The following is a 22,561-nucleotide window of genomic DNA, read 5'->3' as shown; positions in this document are numbered from 1 at the left end:
TTTTTGCCAAATAGTTGTTGAACCAAACACAGCCCCACAGGCCAAAAAACACCTATAGGCTTCACTTTGTTTGTATTTTTGATAGACAAACAAATGGACATTTAATTTCCTTTCATAGTCTCATCAGTGTAAGCCAAATTAAACGTTGTATTAAAATGTCATAAGGTTAAAACTGGCTCAAGTGACACCAGGATGCATTTGACCTCAAGAAGGACAATAACTTTGTAAGACTCATCTGAATGAAACTGTATGTGTTTTCCTCTCTGTGTGCCTCGTCCTTGTGCAGATGTAAGCATTGAGGAAAAGGTAATGTAGTTCAGTTAATTAAATATTCCCGGGAGGCTGTTTGTGTATTTCTCAAAATGCTTTTCAAGCTGTGATTAGTTAATAGAGGTTGTTGAGTATTTCCGCGGGATAACTCTTGATTTGTTTTCTTTCTTATTTATTTATTCTGTCATTCTCTAGAAATATACCTGTTTGTACACAAGCATCTGGTATAGAAGGACATCACAATATATATCAAGTTCTTTATGATAAAGCATTTCAAGCAGTATGATTTGGGAGCATTTAGCACTTCCATTCTCAACTCCCAGGCTATTCCTTAAGTTCACTTTGGATTTGGTTTGGTTTTTTTTGCCCTTTGAATGTAAAGCACATCTTGAAATGTTAATGGATTATATTCTTATAAGAGGTTTTTCCAGATTTTCCTGGGCTTGCTCAGAATATGCCTACTGTATATACTTGAGTATAAGCCTAGTTTTTCAGCCGCTTTTTTAGGCTGAAAAAGTTGCCCTCGGCTTATACTTGAGTCAAAGTTATTTATTATTTTAACCTGTTATTACTATTATTTTTATTACATATATTATTTTACTCTATTATTGGTATTATTACATTTACATTATTTTACTCTATTATTATTTTATTACATTTATTTTACTCTATTTATTATTATTATTATTGTTATTACATTTATTCTTTTACTCTATTATATAATGGCATTATTACATTTACATTATTTTACTCTATTATTATTTTATTGCATTTATTTTACTCTATTTATTATTATTATTATTATTATTATTACATTTATTATTTTACTTTAGTATTATTGTTATTACATTTATTATTTTACTTTAATATTATTGTTATTACATTTATTATTTTACTCTATTATTGGCATTATTATATTTGCATAATTTTACTCTATTATTATTTTTATTACATTTATTTTACTCTATTTTATTATTATTACATTTATTATTTTACTTTATTATTGTTGTTATTACATTTATTATTTTACTTGCTTTATTATTATTGGAAGGATACATAAGCACATTTACACTGAAAACGGTTAGAATAATGGTTATATCAAAGTTGGTCAGTCTTATTTGAAATTACAGTTTTCTGTAAACATTGAAAAACATTTAACCTACTGTTTCCTCAATTAATGTAATGTTATTGGTATCTATATTTATTTTGTATTACCAGTTGCTGCTGCATTTCCCACCCTCGACTTATACTCAAGTCAACAAGTTTTCCCATTTTTGGTGGTAAAATTAGGTGCCTCAGTTTAGATTTGGGTCGGCTTATACTCGAGTATATACGGTAATATTAATTTGGAAGTTGATGTGGTAAATGAGCAGGAAAGAAACATTTCCCTAAGATGCGAGAAAAAAAGGGTATTTTTGAATGTAATGAAACAGTGCTCCCAAGATAGAAGCATAAGATTTTATTATCCGGCATATTTGCTTCTTGCACATATTTGATTCCTTGCCATGTTGGGCTTATACATGGCCTTACTGTATTAGTAATGACAGGAGATCTTTTTTTTTTCTATAAAGAGTGGTGACTCACAGGGCAAGTCAGCTAAGGACCAAAACCTATGAGAAGAGCCAGAAGTGGGCAGACCTTCTATCTCTTCTTTTTCTGTTCTTTTTCCTCTTTTCTATTTCTATTACTTCCCTCAGGACTGGAGGGGGAAGTGAGAGTGTGGAATGGTTTGCTCCAGCAGGAATGAGTGAAGAATTATCGAGGTAATAGTGCATAACTCTTGACTATATTCACTCATTCCAGTTCCTGCTCACATTCTTGATTCAGAACATTGGATGAGTGACTTATGCTCTAACATACTGGGTAGGGCTGAGTTGGGTTGAGGCAACATTGTGCATGGTCTGGCTGCATCCTATCCATCCAACATTTTTTCCTTTTCTCTGTTTTTTAAGTCACACTATCTGGCTTTCCTTTTCCTACCACCGTTGAACCCTGAAACTTGAATGGACAGAACCTGTGTGTATTCCACCAGCCTTGAACATCTTCAGAAAGTTTGGAGATGAAAGATGGGTTTGCATCTTTCATCTCCAGAGATCTAACCCCTGCCCCCATTTTTAAAGACTAAACTGCAGAAGTGAAAATAAGGTTGTTCTATCTATAACCCAATGGTAGTTGGAACTAATTAACTTTAATGAAAGGGTAGCACCCTCGGGAGATCATTCATTATCCAGAGATATAAAAATAATAACCAAAGCTCTTAGTGCGAACTTCATGCTTTTTACTTGTTCTCTCTTCACACAATTTCAGTGTTAGCCACATCCTTTCCCTTGTATGGTGGATGGAGATTTCAGGTTGAGAGCTATGCTTGGTTTATAGTATTAGAATAATAGAATCATAGAGTTGGAAGAGACCTCATGGGCCATCCAGTCCAACCCCCGGCCAAGAAGCAGGAAAATTGCATTCAGAGCACCCCCAACAGATGGCCATCCAGCCTCTAAAACCCTCCAAAGAAGGAGCCTCCACCACACTCCGGTGCAGAGAGTTGCTGAACAGCAATCACAGTCAGGAAGTTCTTCCTAATGCTCAGATGGAATCTCCTTTCTTGTAGTTTGAAGCCATTGTTCCGTGTCCTAATCTCCAGGGAAGCAGAAAACAAGCTTGCTCCCTCCTTCCTATGACTTCCTCTCACATATTTATACATGGCTATCATGTCTCCTGTCAGCCTTCTCTTCTTCAGGCTAAACATGCCCAGCTCTTTAAGCTTCTCCTCATAGGGCTTGTTCTCCAGACCCTTGATCATTTTAGTAGCTCCCCTCTGGACACATTCCAGTTTGCCAATATCTCTCTTCAATTGTGGTGCCCAGAATTGGACACAATATTCCAGGTGTGGCTTAACCAAGGCAGAATAGAGAGGTAGCATGACTTCCCTGGATGTAGACACTAGACTCCTATTGATTCAGGCCAAAATCCCATTGGTTTTTTTTGCCGCCGCACAGGCCCGTAGCCAGGATTTTGTTTTGGGGGGGGGGGAGTTTGGTTCGGGGGGGCTGAGTCTGAGTGAAAGAGGGTCTACCCTAGCAAACTTTTTGTATTGTTACCCCAATACCCCCATGCATATGGGATATATTGAGTATAGTGATCAGATCATGATATGAATAAACATAGCAGTTTAAATAATGCACCAGTAAGGCCTTTTTGCGGACTACCATCAGAATTTCGGGGGGGGGGGGCTGAAGCCCACAAGCTCCCCCCCCCCCCGGCTACATGCCTGCCGCCACATCACATTGTTGGCTCATGTTTAAGATCTTGTTCACACGTACTGCTCTCGAGACATGTGCCCCTCATTCTGTACTAGTCACAGGAAATCCTAAACAAGGGGTGTCCTTATTTATTTTGTACTAGCCGTCTGCTGCCACACATTACTGTCTGTGTATATGTGTTTGTGTGTATATATATGTGTGTATATGTTTGTGTATATGTATGTTAGTATATATATGTGTTTGTGGTTTTGCGCAAGCGCTGTAATGTCTTCTTTTATTTTTTGGCTTTTTAAGTCCCTTCCGCTGTGTTTTTCAGTGTTTTTATGAGTGATGATCACTTGTTGGTCTGATAAGTGTGTTTTGCCCAAATTTGGTAATTTCATCCAGTGGTTTTTGAGTTACGTTAATCCCACAAATGAACATTACATTACATGTTTAAGGAGCTCCACTGGCTGCCATTAATTTTCCGGGCCCAATTCAAGGTGCAGGTGCTTACATACAAAGCCCTAAACGGTTTGGGACCCATCTACCCGCGTGACCGCATTTCTGTATACGAACCCACATGATCTCTTTGTTCATCTGGAGAGACCCTGCTCACGATCCCACCTGCATCGCAAGTGCGATTGGTGGGAACGAGGGACAGGGCCTTCTCGGTGGTGGCCCCACGACTCTGGAACTCCCTCCCCAAGGACATCAGGCAGGCCCCAACGTTGGCAGTCTTTAGAAGGAGCTTGAAAACGTGGCTGTTCCAGTGTGCCTTCCCAGAATAAGGAATCCCAAGCAATATGTCCCAAATGCAATTTACAAGAGATTTAGAACTGTCTGCACGCTCACCTATCTCTAAAATATCCATCCTATTTCCCTTGGACATGCCCAGCATTTTTTAATTTTTAATCCTTACATTTGGCCCTGCCACAGGTTTTTAAATTGCGTTGCGTCATTATTGTATTGTTTTGCTTTGTTATGAGTTATTTATTGTTGTTTTGTTGTTGTTATGTTTTATGATGTATTTGGGCTCGGCCTCTTGTAAGCCGCACCGAGTCCTGCGGGAGATGGTAGCGGGGTATAAATAAAGGATTATTATTATTATTATTATTATTATATAGATTCATTTATTTTAAAAAATCATATGCTGCTCTTCAGCCCTTAGAGTGGCAAGTGGAATCATAAAATAAAAACATACAATTTAAATCAGATATGCACCAGAGCAATAAAAGCCATAAAACTCACCAAATTAAAACCAGTTTGCTGCTTTGCTGTGAAAGTCTCAAGAAAACAAAGAAGAGGTTTGCCTCCTGCCAAAAAAACCACTGGGATGGTGTTAGAAGAGGCTGCCTGGGAAGGAGATTCCATCTGAAGAGGATCTTTATCTTTTCTTACTATGTGAGGATAATTATCGCCTAAGAATTCTGTAGAGGAAAAAAAAATCTGGTTATGTTTTTCAACAGTTATTTAGAGTCTAATGTTATAGCACACTCTGAACACTTTACAGATGAAAATTGGGACATGTGTGACCAAGCTGGCAATGATGATTAAGGAAGGACACACAAGGTGGGAGAGGCTGCTTCAGTTTCCTTTTGTCTGATCCTACAGGGAAAGGCAGGATTCCTACCCATCCTTCACTGAGCAAATTGAGTACAAGCTATTTTCGTGCTTTGAACTCAGTTTGCAGCCATTGAAGTATGCTGACAATAGAGAAACGTGAGAGGGGGAGTTAGAAACTGGGACAATCTTAAAACCAGAGGAAGAGGTTGGCAGTTTGAATCTGTGGGATGGGGTGAGTTCCCACTGTTAGTACCAGCTCCTGCCAATCTAACAGTTTGAAAACATGCAAATATGAGTAGATCAATAGGTAATGCCTCAGCGGGAAGTGCCTCGGTGCTCCTTGCAGTCATACTGGCCACATGACCTAGGAGGTGTCTATAGACAGCGCAGGCTCCTTGGCTTGGAGCTGGAGATGAGCAGCACCAAGCCCGTAGCCAGGATTTCGATTCGGGGGGAGGGTGAGTTTGTTTCGGGGGGGGGGGGGGGGGCTGAGTCTGAGTGAAAGAGGGTCTCCCTAGCAAACCTTTTGTATCATTACCCCAATACCCCCATGCATATGGGATATATTGAGTATGGTGATCAGATCATGATATGAATAAACATAACAGTTTAAATAATGCACCAGTAAGGCCTTCTCACGAACCACCATGAGAATTTGGGGGGGGGGGGCTGAAGCCCCTCAAGCCCCCCCCCCTCCCCCCGCCTACATGCCTGAGCAGCACCTTCAGAGCCAGGGATGAAAGGAGAACCCTTTGCCTTTGTGTATTTGTCTGTGTATTTGTGTTTCATTGTTTCAAGGCATTGAATGTCTGTATATATGCCGGAATCCACCCTGAGTCCCCTTGGGGAGATAGGGCGGAATACAGATAAAGTATTATTATCTATATAAATAAAAATAATGTTAGTTTGTGGGATTAACATAATTCAAAAACCACTGTACGAATTGACACCAAATTTTGTGCACAATACACCTATCATGCCAACGAGTGACCACCACTCATAAAATCACTGAAAAACACAGCGGAAGAGACTTAAAAAGCAAAACAAAAAAAAAACAAAAAAAACCCTCTACAATGCATGCGCAAAACCACATATATATATACACACACAAAACACATATACACAAACTGGGCCACAGCAACGTGTGGCAGGGGACTGCAAGTTATTTGATAAATAACAAGAATAGTACACAGCAAAGATCGCTATGCTAGCTTTTGTATTTTATTATACATCGGACACTTCCCAAGTGTCTAGGACTGTGTGATGTATTGAGAAATAATGCAAGATGCTGGGCAACTTTGGTTAGAGAATGCTGGGTATAGTGGAATGTATAGGGGAAAGGATATGCCATAGGACCTCAATTTTTCATAGATAGGGCCCCCTGGTGACACAGTGGGTTAAACTGCTGAGCTGCTGAACTTGCTGACTGAAAGGTTGGCAGTTTGAGCCTGGGGAGCAGGGGGAGCTCCCGCTATTAGGCCTCGTTTCTGCCAACCTAGCATGCAAATTTGAGTAGATCAATAGGTACAGTTTCTGTGGGAAGGTAACAGTGTTCCATGCTGCCATGCAGGCCACATGACCTTGGAGGTGTCTGCGGACAACGCCGGCTCTTTGGCTTAGAAATGGAAATGAGCACCAACCCCGGACACGACTAGACTTAATGTCAGGGGAAACCTTTACCTTTACCTAGGGCATAGATGAGTTAAAATGTTTAAAAAGGTGCCATCAAAATAAAACAATTTATTTATTCATTTTTTTTCTCTTTCACAAGGGTTCAGTGCCTCTAATCCCAGTGAATGTGGAAGGCTAACTGTATTCTACTTTTTCCACTGGAATTTGTATGGTTTCATATTCCTTTCACAATTTAGGATAGTATATAGAAACTTTGTGAGATATCGAATATATATTCTGTACATAGTAATCTTATTGTTACTTTTTGTATAGTTTCTGAGAGTGTTGCTCCTCTCCATTACATAGGTGTCATTGCAATAAATACTTTTTAAAAAGCTGTGCTTGACATCAAGTAAAACTATATTGTGTAACATGAAAATAGGTTCTCTTTATTAATTGCATTCAAAGGGTCATTTTTCTCTTTCCAACCATCTTAGCTGAGGAAGAACAAAGGAAATTCCGTAGCATCATTGTGACATCTAAGTTCTGTGCCAAGGTGTGTGTGTATGTGTTTAACCATTTTAAAGGGTGATTCACAGTACCTTGAATGATAGAATGTTTATACTGAGTTATAGGCTAGATATATTATGTCTTATTCTTCCATAGGTTATTTATGATTGTTTACCTTTTACAACCATGATAGTTTGCAGAGCCAAAAAAACCTCCTCCAATAATGAGCGTATGTGACTAGAAATTCATCACTGTAAAATGTTGGCTGCTCTTGTTTATGTAATGGTTTTTAATCTATGGATTTATAGTGATTGTGCAAAACTTATGGGGAAAGATGTTTAAAACACACCCCATAGAAAATTATTTAAAAAGTAATGACACTAAGATTGAGTTAAATGAAACTTACATGCTACATATATAATTTTAAACACCCCCCCCCCCCCCCGCATTGGATCTCCCTCATTTTACTCCATAATAAACCATTTTCTGGAGGCGTTGAGAAATATCATTCTTCAAACATGCCAGGTCCCAATCTGGCTCTTCAGAGAACCCAATCCAGGCCAGTGGGTTTCCCCAGAGAGGTGTACTTTCACTCAGTGGTTTTCCAGCTTTTTACTTCTTTCGTTCTAAAAAGCTCATTCACTCACCCCATTTCTCCCCACACGGTATTTTGCTCTTCCTAGCTCTTTTTTTGGCCACTACCATCAACCTTTCCAATGTCAAGATCCCTTAACACAATTCCTCATGTTGTAGTGACCCCCAACCATAAAATTATTTTGAATACTGGTGAGATTGGGGCGTGGGTGGGGTGGGGTGGTGGTGATTTTGTTATTTGGGAATTGTAGTTGCCGGGATTTATAATTAACCTACAATCAAAGAGCACTCTGAACTCAGCCCACAATGCATCTTGGAAAAATCCACATGGCCAGCATTGAATACTGGTGGAGTGGAGTTCTGTTTTGAAATTCTGGAAGTTGTAGTTTGGTACAGAATGCTCTCTGAATGTTGGTGAACTACAACTTCCAGAATCCATCAGTTGGCAGCAAGTTTACTAGTTCCCCACATACCTAACATACCAAACTTTGAATACTGGTGTGGTTTCGAGTGGACTGATCTCAGAGGTTGGGAATTATAATTCACCCACATTGTACACCCAACTGATGGATCTTGACCAAACTTGGCACAAATACCCAATACTAGTAGGGTTTGAGGGAGGGGGCGGACAGGCCCAACATGATGGTAATTGTAGTTCTCCCTGCATCCAGAGAACCCTGTGACCCCCACAGATGATGGATCTGAACCAAACTGGGCAACATGGCCAACTGTGCTTACAGATGGGGTTTGGAGATGATTGACATTGGCATATGGGAGTTGTAGTTCACTTGCATCCAAAGAGCACTGAACCCAACTGACAACAGATCTGGACCAAACTGGGCAGATAGACCCAACATGACCAACTGTGATTACAGATGGGGTTTGGAGATGATTGACCTTGGCATATGGGAGTTGTAGTTCACTCACATCCAAAGAGTACTGAACTCAGCTGACCATGGATCTGGACCAAACTGGGCAAACAGATCCAACACGACCAACTGTGATTACAGATGGGGTTTGGAGATGATTGACCTTGGCATATGGGAGTTGTAGTTCACTCGCATCCAAAGAGCACTGAACCCAGCTGACAATGGATCTCGACCAAACTTGGCACACAGACCCAGCATGGCTAACTGTGAATACTGGTGTGATTTGGGGAGGATTGACCCATGATTTTGAGAGTTGTAGTTAACCCATATCCTAATGCATTTTCTAATGGGAGCATTATTTTTTAAAAAAAGGAAAGATTGACGTTTTTCTAATAAATAGCATTACAAATTTACCTAAGCTGCTGCTGTTCCTTCTGCAGACGCTGCTGGGCTCTTCTCAGTCCCATGTCACACAGGCACTTTCCCCCTGCTTTGAAGGGACTTGCTGGTGCCGGCCTCCCTTCAGCTTTGCGCACTCTCCCTCACCCGAGCATGCCTGCTCTCCCCTTCCCACTTAGAGTCTCAGAAATAGCCCTCTGCTTGGCTGAGAGGACAGCCAATCACAGCAGGAGGAGGGATTTTGGTGGGAGGATTTGCCGTCTGTTTCCAAAAAAGAAGAGAAGGACAGGCGGAGAGATCTTCAGCCTTCTCTGCCAAATGGGTTCCTAAGACCATCAGAAATATGAGTTTTCTCATGGTCTTTGGCAACCCCCGCTGGCACTCCTCTTGCGACCCTCCCAGTGGTCCCGAACCCCAGGTGGAGAAATGCTGCACTACAACATCCAAGGAACTAAAGGTTTGAGCAGGAATCAGGCTGATGGCATCAATTTGCTTCTCAGCCCTTCTGTTTTTTTTTTTGTCTTAATGTAGTTTACTACTTCAGATACATAAGATAAGATAGGATGCATATTCATTGTCGAATGAATGCAGTTTGATACCTTTTTAACTGCCATGGAATCATGGAAATTGTAGTTATACAAGGTCTTTCGTCGTCTCTGCCAAAGAATGCTGGGGTCTCACTAAACTACAGATCTTAGGATTCACAGCATTAAGACATGGCTGTTAAAGTGGTGTCAAACTGTGTTCATTTTACACTGTAGATATGTCCTTTGTCTGCCAAATGTCATGCTTCTAACCCTTTTCTCTCTGTTATTATTTCTGAATATAATTCATCTGAGTTGTCCAGTGCAGAAAATAGTGTTCTTCAGATACCAATTGAAAACAATAGGTGTAATACACTTTGGGGGGGGGGGGCAGACAGTTGGAGAATTTTTTTTTCATATTTTGGAGACAGTTAATTGCCTTGATGTCTACTTTCATATAAAAGAGATTAACATCTTTACTCTTAGTATTATCTTTGCTACAAGCCACTGTCGCCTGTTTCTGCAAACAAAGGATATCTTAGTGCTGGTAGTTAAGAAAAACTTAAATGCAGCATAAGCAACAGACATCTTCATGGGTTGCAAAACATTAAATATTTTGGAAAGTAACTACAGTAATTAGAAATTATTTTTGTTAGCCACATATTTTCAGAGCACACTAGAAAGGAATATGTATTATACCAATGACTGTGGTATTCTGGAGATGACTGAGTGAGTGTAAATACAGCAAAACAGACGGCAAACTGCTGTCCAGGACTTGTACTGTGTCCTAGCTGAATGTAGTTAACTAAACAGTTGTGTACCAATTCTCTTATTAACAGTAATACTAATAAAATAGGGGCTCTACAACAATGTAACAGACCAAAACAGGGAAATGGTCACTTATATATACCATGCATTCACCATTTTATAAAGTAGTAGTAATAGTAGTAGTAATAATAATAATAATAATATGTAATAACATTTTATTTGTATTCCGCCCTATCACACATAAAGGTAAAGGCTTCCCCATCATCTCTGGCCCAAGGGGGGATGCTCCATTTCTAAGCCCAAAAGCTTGCGTTGTCTGTAAACACCTCCTAGTCATGTGGCCTACCTGACTGCATGGAGCACTGTTTACCTTTCTGACGAAGTGGTACTGAATGTTTCCATATTTTTGAACTGCTAAGTTGGGAGGAGCTGGGGCTAACAGCGGGAGCTCACCCCATCCCGCGGATTTGAACTGTCAACCTTCTGGTCAGCAAGTTCAGCAGCTCAACAGTTTAACCTGTTGCGCCACCACAACAAGATATTAAGACTGTAAATTGCTTTGTACTTGGACCTGCTTACTGTATCTTTTGTAAAGCACATTTACATTTTAGTTAGCATAAAGAATATTGTAATCAAAGTGAAATCATTGTATTTACTTGCCAGTTTCATTCTGCTTTCTAAAGCAAAGATATATACATCAGAACATATTTTCAAACGTAGCTCTGGTAAAAATCTATCTCTGTGGTGACAGAGCTCAGGATTTAATCCCTTCAGGAAGGATAATAATTCATGAATGCCAGAAACTAAAACTATGAACTGATAACAGTTATAAATGTTAGCGCCATGAAACTCTGTTTGTCTCTTGTCTCTTTTGGAATTTGTTCAATTTCCTTAAGCATATTGCTTTCAACGTATAAACAACAGCTGTTTTGTTTTTGTTTGTTTTTGAACTGAGAGGAAGATAAGGAGGTGAAGACCTTTTCAAGGTTACTATAGCCTTTTCCATTGATTCCTGGCTGGTTCCTCATTCTTTTATGTTCACAACAAATGTGCGTGGGAATGCCTCCTAAATCAGTGGCTCTGTGGTTTTTAATTCATGGTTAAGTTCTCTGGTTCAAAAGGACTCCAGACTCTTGCATCCCACAGCAGTCTTCAAGACCAGATCAAGGGACTTGGATTTTTAAAAAATCTTTACCATCTGTTTTTATTGCAAGTGCAGAACACCCATTCCACACTAGGCTTATTAAAATGACTGGGTCACTTTTGAACAATAATAATAATAACTAAAAAAAACAGTTTGGTGGTAGAAGTATCTCCATATGAGACTCCTGATCCAGATTGGTTTCCCTTTGCTTACCCTAGTGGTTCCCAACCTTTTTTTGACCAAGGACCACTTGACCAGGGACCATTTAACCAGGGACCACTTTGACCAGCGACCACTTTGACCAGGGACCATTTAACCAGTGACCACTTTGACCAGGAACCACTTTGATCAGGGACCACACGACCAGGGACCATTTAACCAGTGACCACTTTGACCAGGGACCACTTAACCAGCGACTACTTTGACCAGGGATCACTTGACCAGGGACCATTTGGCCAGGGACCATTTAAACGTGGAGAACTTTAACCAGGAACCACTTTATCCAGGGACCACTTTGACCAGGGACCATTTAACCAGTGACCACTTTCACCAGGAACCACTTTGATCAGGGATCACATGACCAGGGACCATTTAACCAGTGACCACTTTGACCAGGGATCACTTGACCAGGGACCATTTGGCCAGGGACCATTTAAACAGGGAGAACTTTAACCAGGAACTACTTTATCCAGGGACCACTTTGACCAGGGACCCTTTAACCAGGGACCACTTTGACCAGGTATCACTTGACCAGGGACCACTTTGACCAGGCACCATTTAAACAGGGACAACTTTAACCAGGAACCACTTTGACCAGGGACCACTTTGACCAGGGACCACTTAACCAGGGACCACTTTGACCAGGGACCACTTGACCAGGGGCCCTTTAACCAGGGAACACTTTGACCAGGGACCACTTAACCAGGGACCACTTGACCAGGGGCCCTTTAACCAGGGAACACTTTGACCAGGGACCACTTAACCAGGGACCACTTGACCAGGGACCATTTAACCAGGAACCACTTTATTCAGGACCCACTTTGACCAGAAACCACTTGGACCAGAAACCACTTGGACCAGGGACCACTCTCCAACATTAATACCAAATGGGTTGCGAATCAGTTTTTGGTCAGGTAAACTTTAGATTTGGTTTGGTTATTTGGGGCAGAAAATTGCATTGGATAGACCACATCAGCTCTAGTTTCTGATACAGACCATATGCCATCCAGTAGTCACCATCTGCTCGCCCACAGAAAACAATGTTTAATAATTTAGAGCTACTGTTCTTCCTGACTATGAGAGCTGTTCAGCAGTGGAACTCTCTACCCCGGAGTGTGGTGGCTCCTTCTTTGGAGGCTTTTAAGCAGAGGCTGGATGGTTATCTGTCGGGGGTGCTCTGAATGCGATTTTCCTGCTTCTTGGCAGAGGGTTGGACTGGATGGCCTACAAAGTCTCTTCCAACTCAGTGATTCTAAGTGCAGGTGTTCCCTTTGAATGGAAAGGACTAGGCATGGCTTTGCTGGCCAATCTTTGGCTCTTGGAGGATTTGATGTCTCTTAAAATGGCTTATGATAATTTCTAAAATGAATCAAGCTACTCTTTTAAAATGCATATTCAGTAGAAGACTTCTTGCTGCTTCTGAAGCAGTTCATTGGACCCTAATTGGTCCACCATGCAGAGCCCATCTGACATATGGGCCCCTTCTGCACTTCTGTACAAAATCCAGATTATCCACTTTGAACTGGGCTATCTGGCAGTGTAGACTCATGTAATCCAGTTCAAACCCAGTTTTGATAACCCAGATTATATGGCAGTGTAGAAGGGTCCTGGGGGCCAAATCAGTCCTGCTGTATCAGTTGGTGTAAAACCATTATTGTGGAGATGCTAGAAATCCAGTTTGGGATCTTCCGTTCGTAAAACATATACTCTCCTTTCTATGTTCCAAAACCAAATAAAGTATTTTTAAAATGTAGCAATTTTAGAATACTGTTGAATTCTTTAGTTTTTAAAAAATGTTAAATATAACTAGTATTCAATGTGGCTAATCCAGCCTTGTACATTATCTTGTTATAATGCCAGCTATGATTAATGGTAGTAACTGACCAACAGTTTCAGTTGATGCTCTGCAATTTGAAGAGGAAAAAAAATCCTTTAAAGGCCAAGTTGCCTCAGCATTACGAGTCACAGATTATGTTGTCTTTCAGTTTATTAAATATTAGAGTTCTGTTGGTGACTCTTTGTACAGATCTTTTGGATCCATTACTTATAAACAAAAGAAATCCTTGTAGTTCACTGAAGGCTAACAGATTTATTGTGGACTTTCATGGACCACAACTCTTTAATCAGAAGCATAAGATGTTAATCTCAGTTGGCAAACCGATAATATCTGCCTATAGAGAGATGCAGGAGCCCCTGGTGGCGCAGTGGGTTAAACCGCTGAGCTGCTGAATTTGCTGACCGAAAGGTCGCTGGTTCAAATATGGGGAGCGGGGTGAGCTCCTGCTGTTAGCCCCAGCTTCTGCTAACCTAGCAGTTTGAAAGCATGCAGATGTGAGTAGGTCAATAGGTACCGCTCCTGTGGGAAGGTAATGGCGCTCCATTCAGTCATGCCAGCCACATGACCTTGGAGGTGTCTATGGACAATGCCGGCTCTTCAGCTTAGAAGTGGAGATGAGCACCCACCCCCAAAGCCGAACACGACTGGACTTAATGTCAGGGGAAAACCTTAACCTTTATAGTAGTAAAGTTGTAAAGTTTATTGATTAGTCCACTGACCATATCAAGAAAATATACAAATAGACACTAATCACTGTCCTAAAACTCCTGTAATAGTGAACATACATTAAAATCTTTACCTTTATAGAGAGATGCAGGACAGGGAAAACTTATTGTATGAATCCAAAAGTTCTGCATTAACAAGTATGGTAGACTTTAGTATTTGTATTGTAGCATAAAGGACTAAAATATTTCCCTACCATTGTCCAAATTAATGTTGATGATCTTGCTTATAATCTGAATGAAATAAAAAAATACAATTGGTAGTGCCTTGGATTCTTACAATTTGTTTCACAGCAACTTGCGTACCAAATGGATCTAGATCAGTAAATTTTGTGTTTAAGTTTCACCTTTTGATTTTGAACCACTTTGACCCTCAGCACTTTTTGTCATCCACAGCTATTTGAAACTCTCCCTTGAAAAACTTTCAAATGGTTCTGCCTTTTCTTTTGCTGTTTTCTTTATTCAGGAACACTTAGAAATCCATGTAGTTCAGTGGTTCCCAACCTTATTTTGACCAGAGCCACTATGACCAGGAACCACTCTCCAACGTTAGTACCAAAAGGCATACGAATCAGTTTTTGGTCAACTTTAGATTCGGTTTGCTTATTTGGGATGCTGATTCAGAAAATTGCATTAGATAGACCACATCAACTCTAGTTTCTGATATAAAACATATGCCATCCAGTAGTCGCCATCTTCTCACTTGCAGAAAACCATATTTAATATTCTAGAGCTGGTGTTTTATACAACGCTCCTATTAAAACAGCTTCACTGGCTGCTGATAAGTCACCGAGCCAAACTCAAGGCGCAGGTTATGACCTATAAAGCCTAAACAGTTCGGGCCCCGCCTATCTCCACGATCGCATCTCTTTCTATGAACCAGTGCGAACTCTAAGATCTTCCGGGGAGGCCCTCCTTACGCTCCCACCACCGTCACAAGTACGGTTGGTGGGGCCGAGAGAGAGGGCCTTCTCGGTTGTGGCCGCCATTTCTCCTCTCCTTTCGTAAGAGCTTGAAGACCTGGTGGTTTCAACAAGTCTTTGAGAATGACCAGTTCTAGTCCAGTCCAAACATTGTTGAATATGGCCTTGCACTTCTTACCTATTACCCCGGTCATCCCTCTAATAGGCCCTGGAAATGAGCAGTCAAGACCCATACCTTCTATTGCCGTTAGCCTGTTATAGCACTGTACTTAATTCTTGGCCCTCTCATTTTTTGAGTTTGCACTAGCCTTGGCCCGGCTTTTTAATTGCTCTGAACAGGCAGGATTATTTTTTTTAATATACATGTGTTATTATGATAATTTTATGCTTATGTTGTTTTGTTATGCTGTTTATGTTATGCTGTTTACTTTGTATGTTTCAGTGATGTTACTTCGAAACCGCCCTGAGTCCCCCTCGGGGAGATAGAGCGATATATAAATAAATAAATAAATAATAATTATTATTGTTGTAGTAGTAGTAGTAGTAGTAGTAGTAGTAATCTTTTGTGAGCAGTCAGCCTCTCCCCTCCCGACATCCCCATTGCCTTGGCACTATAAGAAGGTTTCGTGAGACCAGTCGCTCTTGTTGCTGCGTGGTTTTGAGGCAACAGTGTAGTAATGGTGAGGCCGCGGACCACAGGTTGGGAACCACTGATGTAGTTCCTCACATTGAAACAATGACTAGTAGACTCTCAATCTGTTGCTCTTCCAGCAGTTTCAATGTAATTTTTTGGTAGACTTAAACAAATTGGATTAAAATAATATCTTAAGAGAAGCATTTTAAGAGTATTTTCTGTAGTACTAAAAAAAAAGCCCATCTCTGGTCAGCTGATTATCTAAAAAAAGTGTTCCTCTTTGTATTTGACAGATCTTCAAATCAGCAACAGAAACAGAAGATTCTTTGAAATATTTTCTGCACCCGGTAAAGGAACCACTAACACCACGGCACCGTACAGATTGCTGGTGTGAAGGAGACAACTTGTGCACAAAATCATGTATTCACAGATCTTCTGAATACCGTGCCACTTTACACAGGACTTCTCTTTCAAACTTTGTTAGCGGTGCTTTACTAGAAGCAACTACGTCGTTGGGGGCAAGAAGTGGTTCATTAAATATCTTAGGAGGATCAACTGGAAAGACCATGCTAAAAGGTAAGACAGATTGACAACATGACAATGGAAGGGGGATTCAAAGGCTTCAAGCTTTTCTTCACATTGGAATTGATATACCAAGTTTCCAGTATGTGTATCACAACTGGATTGGTTAGAACTCAGACTTAACATTCGTTTATAAAAATAATTATGTGCATATTACTTGATTGTATTTTTCAAATTAGACACCATTTACTTTTGGGGGGAGACCTATGGGAACACAAAATGGCATAAATCCTTATTAGTCTTGATTGGAGCAGACCCATTTAGTTAATAAAAGTAACCTATATGTTGGCTCACTGTAACGAAGAGGGAATCTACCACGTGAAGAGGATCACCATTTGCTTGGAGATCCCACCACTTTGTCACCAAATGTCATAGATTATTATTATTATTTAAAAACGACTTAAGTGTTTGGAGACTTCAGAGACTTTGCCCCTTAGTGTGGAAACTGGCAACCACCCAAACATAAAGGAGTTTTCAGTTCTTGTTTAACCAGAGGGTTAATGTAAGCTAGATTGTGCTGGATTCGCACTCAGGGCTCAGAACTCTGAGATAACAAACAATGAGGTTCTCTTAAATAATCACTGCCAACAATCTGGAAACTCTATTGCCCTATCTTGTTAAGAATACTTCTTTATATTGAGGCACACTGAGACAGTTGTTGATGAACAAAGAACAAAGTTTATTTTGTGTGAACTTCAAAAATACAGGCACTTACGCATGATGGTTGAAATAATGAGATGAAGCTTATGGTTACTTTAATAGCAGTTCAATGCTTAGTTCCAAAAACAACTCTTTACTCCCTCAGGAAACTTAGAAGACTTCCCTCTGACTAGAATTCCTAATTACTCCAGACAGTCCTTTCCCTTGGATCTGTCTATACTCTACACCAGCTATTCTTCCTAATAGCTATTTGTAAACTCTAACTAACCACTTTGGCTTCTCTAACTTCTCTTCTCCTAACTCACTCTGTCCCAAAACCTAACTCTCTTCTTCAACACACACACCCTGACTAAACTGTCAGATTTTAAAACGCACTCTTTCAGGCAATTTTTTCCCCTGCACTCCAACTAAGCTCTGCCCACTTTCTCCCAGCCAATCACCAGGGCTCTCCACATTTCCCTCCAGGCTGCTCCTAAGCTCCACCTCTCTAGGAAATGAGTACTCTAAAATGGCTGCCTCCCTGCACCATCTCACAAAATGGCTGCCAAAATACTTGGACCTATTTCCTGAGCTTTTCCCTGGCCTAAAAGGTAGGCAATTCATCACACTCACCATTGAAAAAATGATTGACTGGGTTCTGTTCTAGTTTGAACTAACCAACAGAATTCCAATTTGGCTTTAGAAATATTTAAATCCATTAATTTCCAAGACTAAGATTGCCCTTGCAGCATTAAACCTTGTTGTCTTTTGGTGACTTCAAAATCTACAGTATGGCGGGAATAATAGCAAATCTCACTGAAATGAATGACTTCCTGCAAAAGTTAACAGAGAGTCCCCCTGGAGGACTTTGGAGATTCCTAAAAAGGTATAATCTCTAGGAATTCATTCAGTCCTCCAATGCAACTCTGTACTATCTTCCAGCATTCACATAACATAGAATTACCTGGAGGACCTAGAAAACTCCTGCAGGTATATAGACTGTATCGTATATTTATTTGTTTGCAACACAGATTCCATACCATTTTGTGTCTGTACTTATTTTGAGTTTGTTAATGAACTGTGTTTTTCTAAAATTCCGTAAAACACTAGCACGGGCATCAATTGCATAATTGTATGCAAAGTGTTTATTATTCAGTTATTATCATTGCTTCTTCAAGGCTATTTGTGGAGTTTGTTTCCAAAAGGAACCATTTAAAAAAAATTGAGGTACTGTTCCATTATCTGGGTGAAGGCTACCAGTGAGCGCTAGAGAGAGTAAAATAATGGAAATGTAATAATAACAGTAATAATAGTAAAATCGTTTTATTTGTTTATTTATTTACAGTATTTATATTACACTCTTCTCATCCCGCAGGGGACTCAGGACAGATTACAATGCACATATGCATGGCAAACATTCAATGCCATATATAGACAGACAGAGAGGCAATTTGACATTCCAGCTTTCCGGCTTCATGAGGGTATGCTCAATTCCAGCCACAGGGAGAGCTGCTGCTTCACTGTCCATTTATGACACCAAATCCTTGATGGAATACTTCCTCATTCTTACGCATGCTGCTGGAAGGTTTTATGATGTCATAAATTAGCCTCCCCGCATAAAGTGGCACCTAAATTTCCTACTTGACAGATGCAACTGTCTTTCGGGCTGCATAGGTCAACAGCAAGCTCGACTCTTAATGGTCGGGAGCTTACTCTGACCCGGGCTGGCTTCCAACTCATGACCTCTCAGTCAGTAGTGATTTAATGCAGCTGGCTACTAACTAGCTGCGCCACAGCCTGGTTCCATTGTTATGGAATAATAACAAAAATAAAGAGAGTAAAATAATAAATATAATAAAAATAATAAAGTAAAATAATAAATAGAATAATAAATACAGCAAAATTATAAGTGTAATGATAATAATAATAAAAAAATAATAATAAGTGATTATAAAAATAGAACAAAATAATAAATGCAATAATAATAAATAGAATGAAATAATGTAAACGTAATAATAATAATGATAATGATAAAGTAGAATAATAAATGTAATAAAAATAATAACAGAGTAAATAATAAACAACCTTGACTCGAGTATAAACCAAGGGTGGCTTTTTCAGCCTAAAAAAGGGCTGAAAAACTTGACTTATACTTGAGTATATACAGTATTTTTCTTGCTTTTAGAGAAAAGTAAGCACTTTCGGTTATGATATCAACAGAGCACTGTATAAAAACTCAGTGTTTTCATTATACTTACTTAGAAAAGGTATAAGAGTAAAGTTTCGTGATAAAGTAGGCCCATAATGAGGTTGAATAAAAGAGCAGCGCAGGCCATAACTGTTTTGGATACACTCAAAATACATTTGTGTCTGTATCAAGTAACTTAGATTGTTTAAATTTCTGAAAGTTTACTTGTTCTTTGTCAAAGATGTATATAAAAAAGATCAAATAAATACATTGTTCATTTTTAGTGCACAGATTATTAACAAGAAACTGTGATGCATAAACATATCGCTTTTACCCATGGTTGACTACACTAATGTGTACAGTGCTGTCATGATGTTGTGCCTCTTTGCTATTTATTTTACGGAACTAATATGCTCATTATTACTGTATATTTTCTAAACCTTGGCAGTAGTGTCTCTCTTGCAAAGCAATTTGGAAAAGAGGCAATTTGTGGGGAAGAATTGTAGAATGATTAACGTATCGCTTTCCCTCATGGTCTTCTCCAGGCACATACGTAGTTGCAATGCATCCAAGTTAAGAATTCAATATTATAAACTCAAAACCAGTTATCTGTTACACAAATATGATGGGTTTGCCTATTTAATGAAGCCGATGGACAGAGACAATATAAATTAATATGAATCTGAAGTATGTGTATATCAGATTTTGCCATATCAACTTTAGGATTTCTAATACATTTAAGAATAATAAACCTGTTGTCGCTGTTATGTGCCTTCAATTAGTTTCTGATTCCCAGAGAAATTATCACAGTGTTTTCTTGGCAAGATTTGTTTAGAAGGGGTTTGCAGTTGCCTTCCGCTGAACCTGAGAGTGTTGTGACTCAGTTGGAACTACAGAGTGCCTCTGATGAGGATGATGGGATTCAGGATCACAATCTGATTCAAAATGTCCCTGTTACAGTCAATGAGAAACACAGTGTGGAAGTTCAGTTTCCCACAGCAAGAGATGAGCTTGTTGATACTGAAACTAGCTAGGTGTAGGTGCAAATTGACTCAGAAAAGGAGGACAGCCTGATAATGAGCAGGAAGGCAAACTGGATAACACCAACGAACAGACTGACCTTGACAAAATGGGAACCTTAGATCGAGCTGACCGTTTGGAATTCAGAGTTCGAAGGAGTGTGAGAATAGCTAACAAGAAGGAGGTCAGTGACCAAAGAAACGCCTTCATGTTTTGCAAAGGGTATTAAGCTGTGTGTTTGGGACCAAACCTTTTTGTCAGAGCAACTTTTCGTTTAACCAAGAATCTTGCATTTCACTTGTCTGGATCATCTTGCAATTCTTGTGTTCATGGTTTCAGGACTCAGTCATGTTCTCATGGGATTTTGCTTTGCTGGTGTCTTTTTGGATTATGCTTTAAAGTGTCCTTTTGTATTGATCTTTTGGAACATTACTTTTGCTTTTAAGAACTTTTTATCTTTTACTTTTTAATAAACCATAAAGACTTCTGGCTGTGTGCAGTTTGGTGTTTTCAGCAAGGTGAACCTATTCTGAGGTGCGACAGAGAACGTATGACTTGCTCAATGGGTTTCTATGGCTGAGAGGAGATTTGAACCTGGTCTCCAGAGTCATAGTTCCAAACACAAACCATTACACCATGCTGGCTCTATTACAAACCTACTAGATTTCAATTGCAAGCTAATCTTGAATTTTGGCAGTAACACAGGTCTGGTATGCACCTCTAGTCCCGTCCTACTATTTCTCCCTGAAGATTTCCTCCTCCTGACAATTTTTGCTCTGGAGAATCAGCAAAGTTTGGCAATGTGACTTGGCTGCATGAAGTCTCATTCCAGCTCTAGTTCTGTTATCCTAAAAATCTTTTTCCCCCTATCCTTTTGTTTCATTGTATAGTCAGAACATCTTTCTTAATAAGAATTAAAATATAAAGTAATATTTTAATATATTTTGTTTATTTTATTTAATTAAAGCATTTATATCCCACCCTTCTCACCCCGAAGGGCAGAGCACAACAAATAATAATAATAATAATAATAATAATAATAATAATAATACAAGTAAAACAAGCAGTCGAAGAAGAAATACATGCTCTGGCAGAATTTGTAAAGGAAAGCCAAGAACATGCTTTAATTGAAGTAAATAATCTCAAAGCACAGCAGACAAAGGGTCAGTACAAGAAAACTGCACTCCAAACCAGAGCTGACAGCTGGCACAACAAAGCATTGCATGGGCAATTCAGGTAGTCCAATTTCCATTATAGTATTTATTCAGAGTAAATATTGTGGCATTTCAGGCTCTTCTTTAAATCAAATCAATGTGCATTAATAATAATAGTATACTTTATTGATATTCCGCTTAGAGCAGATTACAGAATACATTTAGGACAAACATTCTGTGCCATTATACAATTAACACAGACAGACAGTACATAGACAGAGGCAAGGCTTCCCTCTTTTTTTTTAATTTCCGGCATCTGGAGGCTGTGCTCAATGCGGCTATGGTGAGGTGCTGTTATTCCATTTTTCCACACCGAGGAGGCAGTTGTCTGTGGACGCCTTGCCGGCATGTCTTCAGGGATGCCTTTTTACCTCCCCTCGAAAGCGGTACCTATTTATATACTCACATTGTTGTTTTCAAACTGCTAGGTGAGCAGAAGCTAGGTCTGACAGTGGGAGCTCATTCCACCCACGGCTTCAACTGCCGACCTTCTGGTCGGCAAGATTTTCTGTAACGTCGTTTTTATCGCGGGCCTCCCCTTGCACCCACCTTAGATTTGATCAAGCTTTTAATGATGATGTATATATGAATGTTTGCAGCTCTTTTTATGCTAATATATTTTTCTAGAGTTTCCTTTTTTTAATTAAAAAACCAACCCCTCAAAAAGTCCCAAATTTATGTAGAATACTAACCGTCCCCTGCCACGCGTTGCTGTGGCACAGTCTGGTGATCTGGAAAATAAAGTAATGAGAAAGAGTTCATTCCTAATATATGTTATTTCTTTATGCTTGTGGGTAAACAGTACTTCTTGTTGTTTCTTTGTCAGTGTCGATGTCGAGATTGTCTGGTTTGCCTACTCTGGAATATGCAACATGTAATTGTCCTTCTTTAGGGGTCCCTTTCAATTATATGTTACTATATTTGTCATATACATACATATGTGTGTGAATCATATTTATCTATATCTATAGCTGGATGGCTTTTTGTCAGGAGGGCTTTGATTATGTTTTCTTGCCCTGGTGAAAGGAGTTGGGCTGGATAGCCTTAAGGCAGCATTTCTCAACCTGGGGGGTTGGGACCCCTGGGTGG

The 22,561-nt window shown here is 39.7% G+C and overlaps 1 protein-coding gene across 6 annotated transcripts in view; it reads left to right on the top strand.

Moving 5' to 3' along the window:
* PLCE1 (phospholipase C epsilon 1) overlaps positions 1-22,561 on the top strand; it is a 232,807-nt gene that overhangs the window by 93,792 nt on the left and 116,454 nt on the right. For all 6 annotated transcript variants that reach the window (XM_067465731.1, XM_067465733.1, XM_067465732.1 and 3 more), the window contains exon 3: positions 16,123-16,405. In XM_067465731.1, the coding sequence (XP_067321832.1) occupies positions 16,123-16,405 (283 nt within the window). The remainder of the gene's footprint in view (positions 1-16,122; positions 16,406-22,561) is intronic.

Source organism: Anolis sagrei, chromosome 3 (genome assembly GCF_037176765.1).
Source record: "Anolis sagrei isolate rAnoSag1 chromosome 3, rAnoSag1.mat, whole genome shotgun sequence".
NCBI lineage: Eukaryota > Metazoa > Chordata > Lepidosauria > Squamata > Dactyloidae > Anolis > Anolis sagrei.
Note: the sequence above shows the minus strand (reverse complement) of the source record. Positions and strands in the feature narration are given on the sequence as shown.